Source organism: Lycium barbarum, chromosome 12 (genome assembly GCF_019175385.1).
Source record: "Lycium barbarum isolate Lr01 chromosome 12, ASM1917538v2, whole genome shotgun sequence".
Taxonomy (NCBI): domain Eukaryota; kingdom Viridiplantae; phylum Streptophyta; class Magnoliopsida; order Solanales; family Solanaceae; genus Lycium; species Lycium barbarum.
In genome coordinates this window covers 104290133-104304427 of record NC_083348.1, presented here as the reverse complement: position 1 = coordinate 104304427, position 14295 = coordinate 104290133, and the positions used below count along the sequence as shown (strand labels likewise).

At 35.3% G+C, this 14295-nt stretch overlaps 1 protein-coding gene across 1 annotated transcript; it reads left to right on the top strand.

The window, feature by feature from the left end:
- Positions 1-5731: 5731 nt before the first annotated feature.
- On the top strand, positions 5732-9151 carry LOC132624808 (MYB-like transcription factor EOBI). The gene is made up of 3 exons (XM_060339530.1): positions 5732-5960; positions 6118-6247; positions 8715-9151. The coding sequence occupies exons 1-3, from the start codon at positions 5825-5827 to the stop codon at positions 9049-9051; spliced, it is 603 nt and encodes a 200-aa protein (XP_060195513.1). The 5' UTR covers positions 5732-5824; the 3' UTR covers positions 9052-9151.
- The last annotated feature ends 5144 nt before the right edge of the window (positions 9152-14295 follow it).

Below are 14295 nucleotides of genomic sequence, written 5' to 3'. Positions count from 1 at the left end.
GGGGACGGTAATCACGGCCGATCTTGTCCTTCTAGGTTCCACAATTAGGGCCAGAAAGATGAGCACCAGGCTATATCTTGCACCAGTCTCGGTGGACCGGCTAGCTGCCCTCGTGACTCAAGGGATAGGGAGATGTCCGAAATCGGCAGCTTCCCCGGTAGCAGGAGGAGTATCCGAGAACATATCATCAAAGTTATCCGACCTCGGAGCTGGAGTCGGAGAAGCTGGAGTTGGAGAAGTCAGAGCAGCCTCAGCAGTCTCGGTAGAGGCAGGGACTTCGAAGGTTGCAGCAGTTTCGTCACCCGGCAGTGGACCAGCATCCATTGCAGCCTCAGTCTCGAGGACCGACTCAGCCCTCTGATCAACTTCGGCAGCTGGTGTATGCCTGGACCTTCTGGTCCTTTGCAGGGGGGTCTCCTCGGATGAAGCATCACCTGAATGTCAACATATTCAATCGACCTTAGAGGAGTCGGGAAAAGAACTTCTTCCCCACCTGTGTGCAATCCTGGTGCTGACGGTCCTTCCCCGGCCGAAGGAAGTGGTGGAATGGTGGTGTCCTCTTCTAGAACAGAAGCAACGAAAGGGGCCACACCGACCCTCCGAACGAGAAAATCGGGCTCTGTTTCATCTCTTAGAGTTCGAATGACGCTTCTGGCCCTTTTCTTCGGTTTCTGCCCTTTATCTGAGGGCTTTCTTCGCCTTTTGTTAGCAGCAGCAATGATACGGGATGTGCCCGCTGAATCAAATTCAGGCTCTGGCTCGGCTGCTAGCTCCGGTTTGGGTTCCACCGAACCCTTGGGTAAACCTGAATACCGAAGAGGTTACGAAAAAGGGGAAAGGAAAATGTAGAAAATGCAATAAATTCCGACCCAAACATAATATAACCGTTGTTTTGGGCGACCCATCGGCCACTCGACAGGAGTCCCCATGTCCGTGCTTCGTGGGTGTGTTGGCTAAGGAGAGCACCAACCCATTCATTCATGTTCCGGACAGCCGGAGGTATCCATGCCACGACTGGTATGAAGAAAGGGACAAATCGTGTTAATATAAAAGAACAAGCGTTTGACAGAGCATTCAAAGGTAACTATTAAAAGAGCTAAGAAACTTACGATTATCATTCCACCTCTCCGGAAAAGGCATATAGTTGGCCGGAATAATGTCTGCGGTCCTCACCCGGACGAAGCGCTCTAGCCAACCTCGGTCTCTGTCTTCATCCATCCTCGAAAAGATCGAGTTCCGGCTTCGCTTGGCGAGCTTTATCACACCCCCTCGGAATAACCTCGGGGAATATAATCAGATGAAGTGAGCCATCGTAAACGCCTTCTTCACGTTGTTGGCCAACAGGCGGAGGCAGGTCACGGTCCTCCAGACTATCGAACCAATCTGGGCCAAGGTTACATTATATGTCTGGCACATATAAAAAATAACCGGGTCGATTGGGGGATCGAGCTTGAGTGTAAAAGGATAGGTGTAAACATACAAGAAGCCCTCCCGATGTTCGGTGATCGATTAGTCGAGTCCGGGGGCAAACACTTGCACCGGATGGTTATCCCATCCGCAATCAGCTCGGACTTGATCAAGTTTGTCCTCAGTAATAGACGACGGGTACCGCCTTACATCAAACTCTCTATCAGCAACCGGAGAAGGCTTCTCAACTTCAAACTCCTTGTTATAGTTGGGTTTGGACGGTACAATGTCCAAAGCAGTGGGCTCAACGACGGTTTTTCTTTTGGGTTGTGAAGTTGGCTCGGTTCCTTGAGAAGAAACCGAGGGAACATCCTGGGAGGTGGTTTCGGTGTTGGCAGACATTTGAATTAGATAATGAAAAAAGAGGTTCGGTGAAATCGATGAGGGAGAAGGAACAAGTTTCAAAAAGATAAAGAGTGAAGAAGCAGTTGAGAGAATTTCAAAATGGCAAAATGAAAGAAGAAGCAAAGTAGCACTTTCAGTCAGAAGAACGACAGTAGAGAAGTTGACAAAAGTTGGCCTTTTTATGATCGAAACAAATAGGAAGGGGAATGATCACAATCAATGAAGAAAATTGGAGAGAAGGAAGATCAGTGGGTGAAAGAAGTGAAGAAGGGGAAGTGAAAATGGTGAAAAGAGGGGGGTTAAAGGCCTTATATAGGAATGGGAACCGAGACGGTTACCGATCCCAGCCAACCGGGGAATGCCACGTGTCTCACAATTAATTAGTCGTGATTTGAAACAACGTGCGTTACAGCGGCTACCAAGTTGGCCGTTCGGGATGAGACACGTGGCTGATGGCAGAGGGACGTGACATAACTGTTCCCGACAAAATGAAAAGATAAGAACGAGCTTATGGAACCACCGGTTTCGTGACTCATCCACTTCCCGTTACTCCGGTAAAACTACGGTCCGGAAAGTGTGGGGACTATCTGTATACGGTAAAAATCGAATACGTGCAAGACCGATGAGATCGGGGACCGGAGATAAAAAGAGACATGCATGGTCACCGAGTCTGCCCTTAGAACTGATGGAATTGCACCGGTTGAGGCTGACCTGGGAAAAGTGAAGCAAATCTGTTTGGTCTGATATCTCCGGACCAAACTCGGCATCATAGCCAGTCCAGTTTCTCCATGACCGAGTTGATCGTGGCTGTTAGTTCGATTTCTCCATGACCGAGTTGATCGTGGTCGTTAGTCCGGTTGATCAGTTACAAAATTGCCACGCGTCAAGACCGTTCTGCCACATTGTACTGCCAATCGTACGGGTGTCAGACCGTACGGTCCAACCTTATCCTTTTAGGGTTTTCTTTATTCTAAAAGAGTTTTATGTTGTATGCAAGACCCATAAGGAAAAACTATAAATAGGGGGTATTTCCCTACTTTTAGGGGTTGGCTTTTTGGAAGCTAGAGCATTGTAATAGCAAATCAATTTTTTTTCTTTAGTCCGAATATGTGGAGTATTATTGTTTAGCATCACTCTTCTACTATCACTTTACTTAATCATCCATAGCAACATATACAAGGTATTCATCCAAGTTATTAACGTATATATTCATATCTACAAACCGTTGTACACGAATCTATATATATATATATTCCCACAAAAATTAAAATAGATTAAAGTTTGTCCATATATCTTATACCTCATCTTCAAATTCAATTTATTACCTAATTTCGGGATAAACACTTACTATCCTTAATCAGTCAAATTAAGCACTTAAAATGGGATTGTGTGTTCGTCTTTTTAAATGTACTTTCAAAAGGACTCGTGTCCTAATTTGTTGAAGAGCTGCTTCTTCGTCGTCGTTGAAATTAATTATTGGGCAGTTTTCAATGAAGGAATGAGTACTTTTCTTCAAATCCGGCCCCTATGCAAGATTATTTTAGACTTTTTAGTTCTGGTAAGAAAAAGTCTATGTAGACTTTAAAATAAAGACATCACTAAGGAAACATAATTATGTTGGAAGCAAACTAGGTCAAATCATAATCCAAAAAGAATTATTTGCATTATTAGCGTACTTCATAATATTTAGTGTAATAGATGACCTGTCATATTTTTTTGACTACTTTTCTTCTGCTATAAAAAAAATAAAAATGATTATTTAGTAACTCTATTATTCTAACATTTACCCAATATGTTTAAGACCACATGATTTAAAGAATATTGTGATACATACATTATACATATTTTTAATTTTAGATCACAAGATTTAAAATTCTCTCTTATTTTCTTAAACTCCGCGGCTATTTAAACGTTCAATTGAAACAGAAATATTAATATCATTTATTATGATTTACGAATTATAAATACGTTTTAAGTGTTAATTGACTATAAAATTATTTGATTAATTCATGAGGAATTTGTTTGTCCAGGATTACCATATATAGGCTTTGATAGAAACTAATAAACGTAAATTAGCTAGTCATGGAGTTCAATATAATGGCATCATTGAAAAATCCAGTCATCACAAATCAGTAGGAGATTATCTTTTTCTAGGATGCACTATGCGTGTCTGTACATTGAATTGGGAAGACTATGAATGTTCAAACAAATTAGTTAAAAGGAATCACATGTAAGTAACATGCACCTTTTGCCTAACTTTTCTGTTTAATTTATGCAAGTTTTTTTTTCTTTCTTGTAATTACCTTCCTGATGAAGCAATGGAATTGTAGAATTTGTGCTTATATGGTCAAGGAGTAACCTTACTCGTTTCCCTTATCAGTAAGCCTTTGTTCGTAGGATTGCTCTCTACCAAATGTCTAACACTGGCCATTGTGAGCTTCTTTTTCTCAAAATAATAATAATTAAAGAGTACTATATAGTGTAATGAGAATAAATACTTGAAAAGGTGAAATAGGCTTCACAAACACGTAGAAAAACCAACCCGTGAAAATATGATATGATCATTCCGTTCAAGTTTGGACGGGTTATCCATTCATTTATTAACATTCAACACAATTCATTTTGATCCACCAATTCAGCATATTCAAAAGTTGGGTTGATTTGAGTTAAATATGTAGTCGAGATTGACCAAATTATAAAGATTGATCAAATTATAGAGTTTTTCAAAACATTTTTAATTTAAATTTGTTTTATTTAATACTTTATAGGTAATTATGAAATAAATAAATTAAAACTTGGAAAGAGGGTGGTGGGTAGGGCTATGACTCGTTATTTAGCTCATTTTGAACCAACCCATATCTTAGCCAAGTAATCTTTGAACGGGTTAATTGGTTAATGATCCAAACACATATCAACTCAGCTTATTTTAATCCACACAAATTCAGTCCAATTTGCCATTTGACATCCCTAATCTGGGATATAATAGCTACGAGTTGTTAGTGAACCAAGTTGACTCTATATTAATACGTGAGTTATTCTTCGGGGGAAAAGATCGATATTGTACTTATTTTGTTCACTTGTTTTTTTTTCCAGTCGTTTAGAACTCCTTTAAACCACGAAATATTAATTGGTAACATACATATAGTGGAAGAGTTAAAATTGTTTTCTAAATTTACAATTAAATGATTAATTAGGATAATTATAGGTAAATTTCTTGAAAAACATTAATTAATAATTTGGTTAAAATTTTAACTAACCTACTATAACATGATAAAAGCAATTGATAATTAAGAAATAATTGTACAAGTCAGTGTACATATAGTTAAAGAGTTGAACTTCTATGCATTAACGGTGTGAAAAATATTTACATAATCAGACGACTTATATAATAGGTAATTATGGGTAATCTCTTGACAATAGGAATTGTCAACTTGGTAAAAATGGTAACTAACCTACTGTAATAGGCTAACAGGCTACCATTCATTGATAATGAGTCAATGTAAAAAGATGTGCAATATCAAGTGTGCATAACTAACTTAAATCCGCAGCGACAGAGTTGAAGTCCTATGCAATAACGAGGTAAAAAATATTCATACGATTATATGATTTAGCATGCATGGTAACTGATATACTTATTACTTGCATGTTAAATTGCAGTGATATCATAATTGCAGTGATATCATACTATTTGTGTATACAACTCATCAAATCCAAATTAAGCTTGCTCCACATTTGTAAATTCAATGGCAGTATCGATTAAGTATAACTAAGCTAAGACCTTTATATATGAATTATATTTTGAGCAAGTTAGGTTAAAAGTTATTTTATGCCTGGCTGATTAAAGACTGAATTACTAGTTTAAATCCTCATCTTAGTTGGCCCCTATAAATACCAGCCCCAACTAACATTAGTTCCTCGTCAAAATCCCACATCCAAAAAATACTCTTTCCTCACTTCCCATTCCTCTTCTCTTCTTTATTTCCCAACTGAAAAAAAAGAACAAAAACAAAAAATGGATAAAAGAACATGCAATTCTCAAGATGTTGAAGTTAGGAAAGGTCCTTGGACTATGGAAGAAGATTTAATTCTCATCAATTACATAGCTAATCATGGTGAAGGTGTTTGGAATTCCCTTGCTCGATCTGCTGGTATTATAAACCCTAAATAATTTTTTTTTTCTTTCTCTTTTTAGATATTATATATTTTGATGGTCAACGTAAATTAAAATGGTCAATTTATATTGCTGATACCAACTTGCTGGGATTGAGGCGCGTTGTAATTATAATTTAACTTTTATTGTGGCAGGTCTCAAGCGTACCGGAAAAAGTTGTAGGCTCCGGTGGCTAAATTATCTCCGGCCTGATGTGCGGAGGGGAAATATTACACCTGAAGAGCAGCTCTTGATTATGGAACTACATGCCAAGTGGGGAAACAGGTGAGTTGTTTTTAGTTTCTTCTAGGGTTTTGATGATTAATTAACCATAGAAAAGAAAATTGGAAAATTGTGGAATTTTCTCTTTCAAGTTTTTGATTCTCCCATGTGTAAGTGTTGGATGGATAAAGAGGAATTGTCCCAAAATGATTCTGAACTCGTGCACTAAAATTTCTTTAAAATAAATAACCTTTTCATAGAACTAGATTTGGTATCATGAGAGAGATTGATGGAGAATTTGCAACGTGATCATATAAATGCAGCGTGCTTAATGTAACCTAAAGTTGAAGTTTTTATTTATTTAGTATTTCTTATTGGCTGTCAAATATTCTTCTTCCTAGTTCCTTCATTTCCTTTTGATGATCCTTGAGCAAAATTTTGAGGATGTACACATTTCCCCCTTTTTTTTTTCTACTCAAAGTTATTGAAATCCCTTATGTTTTTTCATACTAGAAATACGTACGACCATAGTATGAAAGAACATACACATATCATTTCTAATGATTAATGCACTAAACTTTTACGATCTTCTACTATTTGCTATTTATGGGAGATTGTCCCTTTCATCAATTACTTTTTCGAAACCATTTTTGGGTTTACGGCTTGATTTGACAGTCTAAATCTTTTTCAGCGTAATCACGTAAAGGGGTATTCCGTCCATGTTAATTTAATTAACATGCACAAAGTACAAAACCATGTCAGTTCTACAGTAATTACATTAATTTTATGCTCTACAATATGGGAAAAATTAATATGATTATAGATTCATTCAGTCACCATATTTAGTAAGCAAGGACAGTGGCTCGACAGGAATTCGGCATTGCATTATAGCACTGGATATGGCATATGGATCTAACTTCCTTATTTGTAAGGAAATAATACACTTTGAATTTTTTCATACTATGTTATACTAGATCATAAGTTCCACTTATTATGCACATTTACACATACGTAATAGTTATTGTCTAAGTACGTAACCTGACAGTTATATATCAGAGTACATATAAATTAAACTCATCACACATTGTGAACGAGAGCCAAAAAATCTAAGGGCCTTCGTTCTATCAGATGAAATATCAGAAGCACCAGCTCTCCAAATTGCTTTGATTGAAGCAGACAGCTACCTTTTTTTTTTTTTTTGGCTCTTCATGAAGACAACGGGCCCCTTGTACCTTAGGCTTTTAGTGTATATTAAACACAATCCTAGAAAATGGAATGAAAATCCAACGGAGTAAGCGCCTGTTTGGTACGACGGAAGTTATTTTCTTCACTAGTGCTATCTTAACTTTTAATTTCGTGATTTACAAGTTTTTGTTGGGTGTGTGAGAACAAAGTCAGACTTGAAAAGTAGAAAAGAGAAAGAAGTTAGTGTTAGATGCTCTTAATATTATGTGAGATCTTTTAAGGAAAACCGTGTGGGCTTGATTCAAAGCAGACAATATGACACCATGTTGAGAGTATTTTTGAATTGTTTTAGCCCATCTAACTAATAATTAGACCTTATTAATAATCCTTAGTACTAAATTTTTTTGCTAAACCCTCTCCAATTATGTTTGCTAATACTATTATTAATCTTCAAAAGATTCTTTAACCAGAAACTATTTTTCAGGAATAGTATTTATTATGAAAAACATTTTACTTGAAATTGACCAGTCATACTAAACAAAGGGTGCAAAATGGTAGATCGATAGTTGTTAAATTGGAAACCGCCAGCTAAGATGTCAATCCTAAAGCTGATCAGATTAGACCTCTTATATATCGTATGCTAATTGAAGGAGAAATAGAAATTTAGTAGAGAAAGAATACAAAGATTGTTAAGAGCTAGCACACAGCAAAGACGTTAATAAGATATTCTCGTCAACATTTTATCATTCTGGATGCATTGGAGAATATAGGAAGCGAGTTTAAATTAGAAGTTGGGAGTTTTGGGTGGCCTTCTCTAGCTTCAACTTTCAACGTTTTGAAATTTGAGTTCCCTTTATATAAGAAGAGTTTTAGTTTTTGTGCACAGTCAGAATATAATTGTTTGGCATTATTATGTTAAGTTTACTTATAATGATTGGTAAATCTTCATATTAAGCCTGATTCGGTGATCTGAAAAATAGAAGAATAACTTGTTATGACCAGTTAAATTGATTTGACAGTGTAAATATTTTTTACACTGTCAGTATATATAACTAAATTATGTATATAAGAAGTGGACTTTGAATTCAGCCACATAACATGGACACACCCTTGATTTTAACTACACTTTAAACGTGACTGGAAACACTTGGAGTATTTCAATATGGAATATACTAGTATAATTTAACATATTGCATGCAGCTTGCTTTATTTTTCATGTTGCTAATTTTGCTTCTAATGAATAACTATTGTAATCATCTTTAAAGCGAGCCCGCATTATAAATTCTTTTAAACTGTTAAAATATAGAAGTTAAACTCAAATAAAATTAATTATTGTGACATGCAGGTGGTCAAAAATTGCGAAGCATTTGCCGGGAAGAACAGATAATGAGATAAAGAACTATTGGAGGACAAGGATTCAGAAGCACATTAAGCAAGCAGAAAACGTGAACAGATTATCATCAAATATTTCTGAACACAATGATCAACAAGCAAGCACAAGCCAAGCATCTACTGGTCCTGCAGATACAATCGAAACCTACTCTGGAAATAATAACAATAATAATATTATGGGCACTACTTTTCATCAGAGCACTACTTTTCCAACTGAAACAAATGAACATATTTGGAGCATGGAGGACCTTTGGTCAATGCAATTGCTTAATGATGCAACCAACGTCTAATTAATAATCATCAATTAATTAAGCTGCGAGCTATAGCTAGTTACTATGTAAAGCATTAAAAATTCAAAATTATATTCCAATATCTATGCTGTTTGGGTGAGTCTCTGTGTAATACAAGGATAAACTTTTATAACTCTATTTATATACAAATGGGATGTACATATGTTTTCCTTCAGATATTCTAGAAGTGGGGAAATTATAATTATCTAGCCAAATACTAATTAAGGGAAATGATGGTGAGTTAATCCATCAAATCAACAGTACTTTGAAAAGTGTTTTTAGTTGTTTCTTTCTTTTTCTTTGTGTTTTGGATAGTTTTCTTAAAACAAAACATAAATGATTATGTTTGTCTTGATCAGCGTCTAAATCGAAAATGTGATGGGAACCTGAGATAATCATTTGAGGAATGTTCAAGCTCAGCAACTACTCATCTAGCTAATTACTCAGTGATTGGAGAGATCGTTTAGACAAAGACATCACTTTGATTATATTAGATTACTGCCATCTTCAAACCACGACTCCGATCACGGTTTCCCGTTTACTTTATCTCAGGTGAGAGATTTAATTCGATTATGAAATTAAACAGAAGATTAGATAAAGTTTCCAAGGTTGTCCATCAGGGTTAGCTTTTAATTTGTAGAAGGAAAAGTAATTGTAATTGGTATATTGATCTACCATCCATGCATGTGAATGGGCAGGGACACATGCATCATGCATGAATATTGCAAAAAGAGCATGAGACATGTAATTTAAGTTTAACTTCTATACTCTGTTGTTGTAAAATAAGAATTTATAGTTCATTTAAAAGATAATACATGTAATCACCTATAAAATATGAAATTGGTAATTGTATACTGAACAACGTAGAAAATATTTACACAATTATGATACTTTTAAAAAATTAATAGGAGAGAGGAAAAACGAGCTAGAAGCAGAGTACAGAGGAATTGAACCTTCACCAACAAGGAAAGCTAAGGTAACAAGGCCAACCACTAAACTATTAAGAATTCACATTACAATTATGTGCAGGTAAGTTTCTTTATAAGTAATGGAGTAGTAGTGATTGGTAATCTAGTTAAAATGGTAACTGATCTGCTATCACAGGTTAAAGTTCACCGATAATGTAAAAAATCTTTACTTTATCTGTGTATAAATTAAATCATTCATAAATATGTACTGCTGCCAACATATACCGAACTAAATCCACAAGAAATCGACATGTGGAAAGGGAATATAACTTTTTGAGAAAATTCAATATTTGCTTTCAATAGTTAACTACTTCTGTGCATGGCTTTGCATGCATGAAGTCCGACGTGTGCCTAACTCTTTAAGTACTCTTAAGGAAGTCTCCACATGGTCCCTATCAATTCACACCAACTTTTTCAACAAAGTGCTTCATCATTTTATAAGCAATCCCATTGCCCTACTGATCAAAAGTACTTGATTTTTATTCATATATAAGTGTTAGTTTATTTACGCGCAATGTATCAATGAAAAAAAACAGCCCATTTACGCACTTCAATTCATTATGCCTGCTTCCTATACATATTTGGTGTTTAATCTGATACTAATAATTTTGGAAGCATACATAATGAGATTATCGTTGATGGACCATTGTCTTGATTCATTAGTTTTTCTCCCATTATTTTGGTGTAAACAATCAAGAATTGGTTGGTTCTAATTAGTAACGATGGAGCCTATATTTTCGCTGAGAAGAACCAAATAAAAAGAAGTAACCGCACGAAAAAGCAGAAAATTCAACATATATTATATGCATATACAAAAATATTGTACCTATCTACACAGTATCTTTTTTCAGTGAAGGGGTGTCAATTGACACTCCTTAACAAGGATGGCTCCGCCAAGCGGCTGTTAGAAGGTGAATTTGATTAACTAGCGTGTGTGTGTGTGTTAATACGGTTTTCTTCATTTTAAACAGGAGACGCAAAGTTGAAAAAAAGTAGTGAAAAGGTTTCAAGATTTCAGCGAAACTTTTCACTGAAAGAACCGCTTTTCTTTTAAGAAGAAGTGGTAATATATTGAATGAGAAGAAGACACGGAAAAGCCACGAAGCTTTGTAGGTCTTAATTACCACACAATTTTACGTAAGCGGAATATTGTTGTAAGCTTTCGTAGTACGAAGTTCGTACGAAATAAATTCCCCACAATTTTGGTCCGCTCGTTGTTTTTCATCACATGTTTTTCAAGGGTAAAATATGAAGCAATAAAGGATAACTCTCCACGTGAATGATATATATCACATGTTGATTCGGCCATGGTATACGCTTACCATTCGGAAAAGAGTTTTAACATTTGACTTTTGCACTATATGATAATTATATGTATTTATTTATAATGTGGGATACGTAATCTAAAAGTACCAAGATCAATATATTTCACTTTTCGTTGTGAATTTAACCATTGATTTCTCGACATGTTTTAGATAAAATTTAAATTTGTTAGAAACTACAAAGAAGTAATTCGTATAGATTACCATTTTTGTTGTAATTATTCAGAAAGGTGTTTTAAGAAATCACAACAAAAAAACTGATTAACACAATGCATAGTACCCCAATATTACTTCTGCCAGCTCTGTAGCCCACGCCCACTTGCTACTATTTCATCACCAATCCAGTAGGCCCGCCCATGGCCCAACACTCACAGTCAGTTCTAGAGAGAGCCAAAATGGACTGATTTAATAAATGAGAGGGTCAATTATCCGCGGACAATTTTCAGGAATGCCCTTATTTTGGGGTGGTATTTCATTTTTCCCCGTTAAATTAGCGGTCTTTAATTTTTGTCCTTCACTAGAATTCTTTGGTTTCGGGTTCGAACTCCTGTTCAATAAAAATTAAAAAAAAAACAAATCGCAAGGTAGAGTTTGGATTTGCAAGAAGAGATTTGTCTGCAAAACTCTGCCTTTAGGCAGAATTTTACGACCTTCAGGTAGAGTTTGAAACTCTACCTTAAGGTAGATTTTTGCCTTCAGGCATGCCAAAACTATACCTTAAGGCCTAACTTTGGCTCAAACAGGCCTAACTTAACTACAAAAATCTTCCTTGCGAAATTGCCCTTTTTTTTTTTACTGAACCGAGGTTCGAACCCCAAATCTCATGGTGTTAGGAAAAAGAGGTAAAAATTGAAGACCTCCAATTTGAGGGGGGACAATTAAAAAAACAGTGCATTTGAAGGGCACTCCGCACAAAAAATTGACTACCCGCCACTCGCGTAAAAGTTACTTGAGATGATGAGTTGGGCTGAAATACACTGAAAAGCGAGTCACCGCCCATCCAATTCATACAAAGTTATAATTTTTTTGTTTGATTGTTTATAAGTTTTCAAGTATCTAATAAAATAATCTTCTTCTTTTATAATGACTGTATATAAAATATCAAATAAAAAAGTTTGAAAATATTTTGACAAGGTTTCTTATGGATCAACCGCACTACTTATCAACCCAATTTTTAGATGGGTTGAAATAGGATGAGCTAATAATTGGACGGGTCAATAAATCACCCAAATTTAGATGAGCTGGGTTGATCATATTTTCATTGGCTAATTTTATAGGAAAATTTACAATGCATAACTATCTCTAAGACTTATTTATTAGTAATAGCTATCTTTTTTTTTTTAATTATATTTGGTAGCTTAATTATTTATCAAATTATCATCTATAACTTGTTTTTGTAACTGCAGTGTATTTCCCTAAAAATAAGGTACATCTCTCCCACTTACCCACAATCTTTTTTTTTTTCAAATATTTTTCTCTCACCTATCAAATCTATTTTCTCCCTTACCCCTCTTTCTCTCTCCGTTTCATCTCCTAGTCTTTTAAATTGATTTTCTCTCACCTATCAAATTTATTTTCTCCCTCACCCCTCTTTCTCTCTCTGTTCTATCACCTACCCTAGATCTCATTTTCTCTTACAAATCAGAAGAATCCTACAGTAGTAGCAGCAGGCATGGTCGACGACGGAGTGAAGAAAAGAGCTCTAACCACGGTGAAGGACGACGGAGTGAAGCTTTATTAACTAGTACAATTGAAAGTTTTTATCTTCGAATAACGTCCTTTTTGTAACAATCTGAGACGACTCGCTTCTTTCCCATGAGAATACCATTGATGAGAGTTGTGGAGCTTCATGTCCACCAAGTGTTTGATAAAACGTTCCAGTCTATTTCAGTGTATTTCAATACATTATTTTGCTGTATTTCAATGTATTTATCTTTTTTTGGTGTAAATATAGTGAATGCTCCAAATATAGAGCCTATTTTTACTACACTTTATTTTCACGACTTTTGTAGTTCGCTGTATTTCTTCATTTTGTATTTCTAATTTATGAAACAGTTTTTGATATATTTCATTGTATTCCATTATATATACGCATACTACAACTTTATATTTCTTAAACAATTAACTATATTTCATTGTATTTCGGTGTATATTTTTTTGTATTTGGAAGTTTTTACATCTTTAGTGGTTTTTGAATTCAAAAAGTTTTGATTGTGATAAAAGTTGAGAGAGATTCGCAAGCTTTTATGGAAGAACAACCGTTATGCGTGATTTATGGGAAGTTTTAAATTGAATCCCATAATGTTTTTTTTTAAAAAACTGTTCCATAAATAGGGCCTGATTTTACTTTTCAATGATTTGTGTGAAATATGGTTGATTTAATTTGACTTACTATTTAAAAAGGAAAAGAATATTATGTTCCAAAAATATAGCCTATTTTGTTTCTCAGAATTTTTTGAAAAAAATATGTTTAAAAAATAGAGCCTAAATTTAGGCTAATGTATTTTGTATTTCTCTGTATTTCGCTATAGTTCACTGTATTTAAAAAATGCAAGATACAACTGAAATACAGTAAAAAAACAGCTACGAATTGTAAATGTTCAACTTGTAGCTATAACTAGTTAGAAGTTATTAAAATGTAGTTATTTGTGTAAGTTTTACTAATATCCCCTTGGCTCACTTGTACATAGTATATGGGTTGATAGCTCAATGGCCTATAAATGTGATTTGTATAGGGGTGTATCGGATCTAGTTTGTTCGTAGGCCGATAGCTCTATGGGCCGCCCATCAAGCACCCGTGAGGCAGCCCATTCCGAAGAAATTATAGACTGAAGTACTTATCAATGAAACACATTGACATTTTACATCTTACATGTTTAACAAAGGGACATCATTTTGGCTTCAGTTTTCATAAAAGATCAAGCTGCAAACACCTTCACTAAAGCATTGGCCAA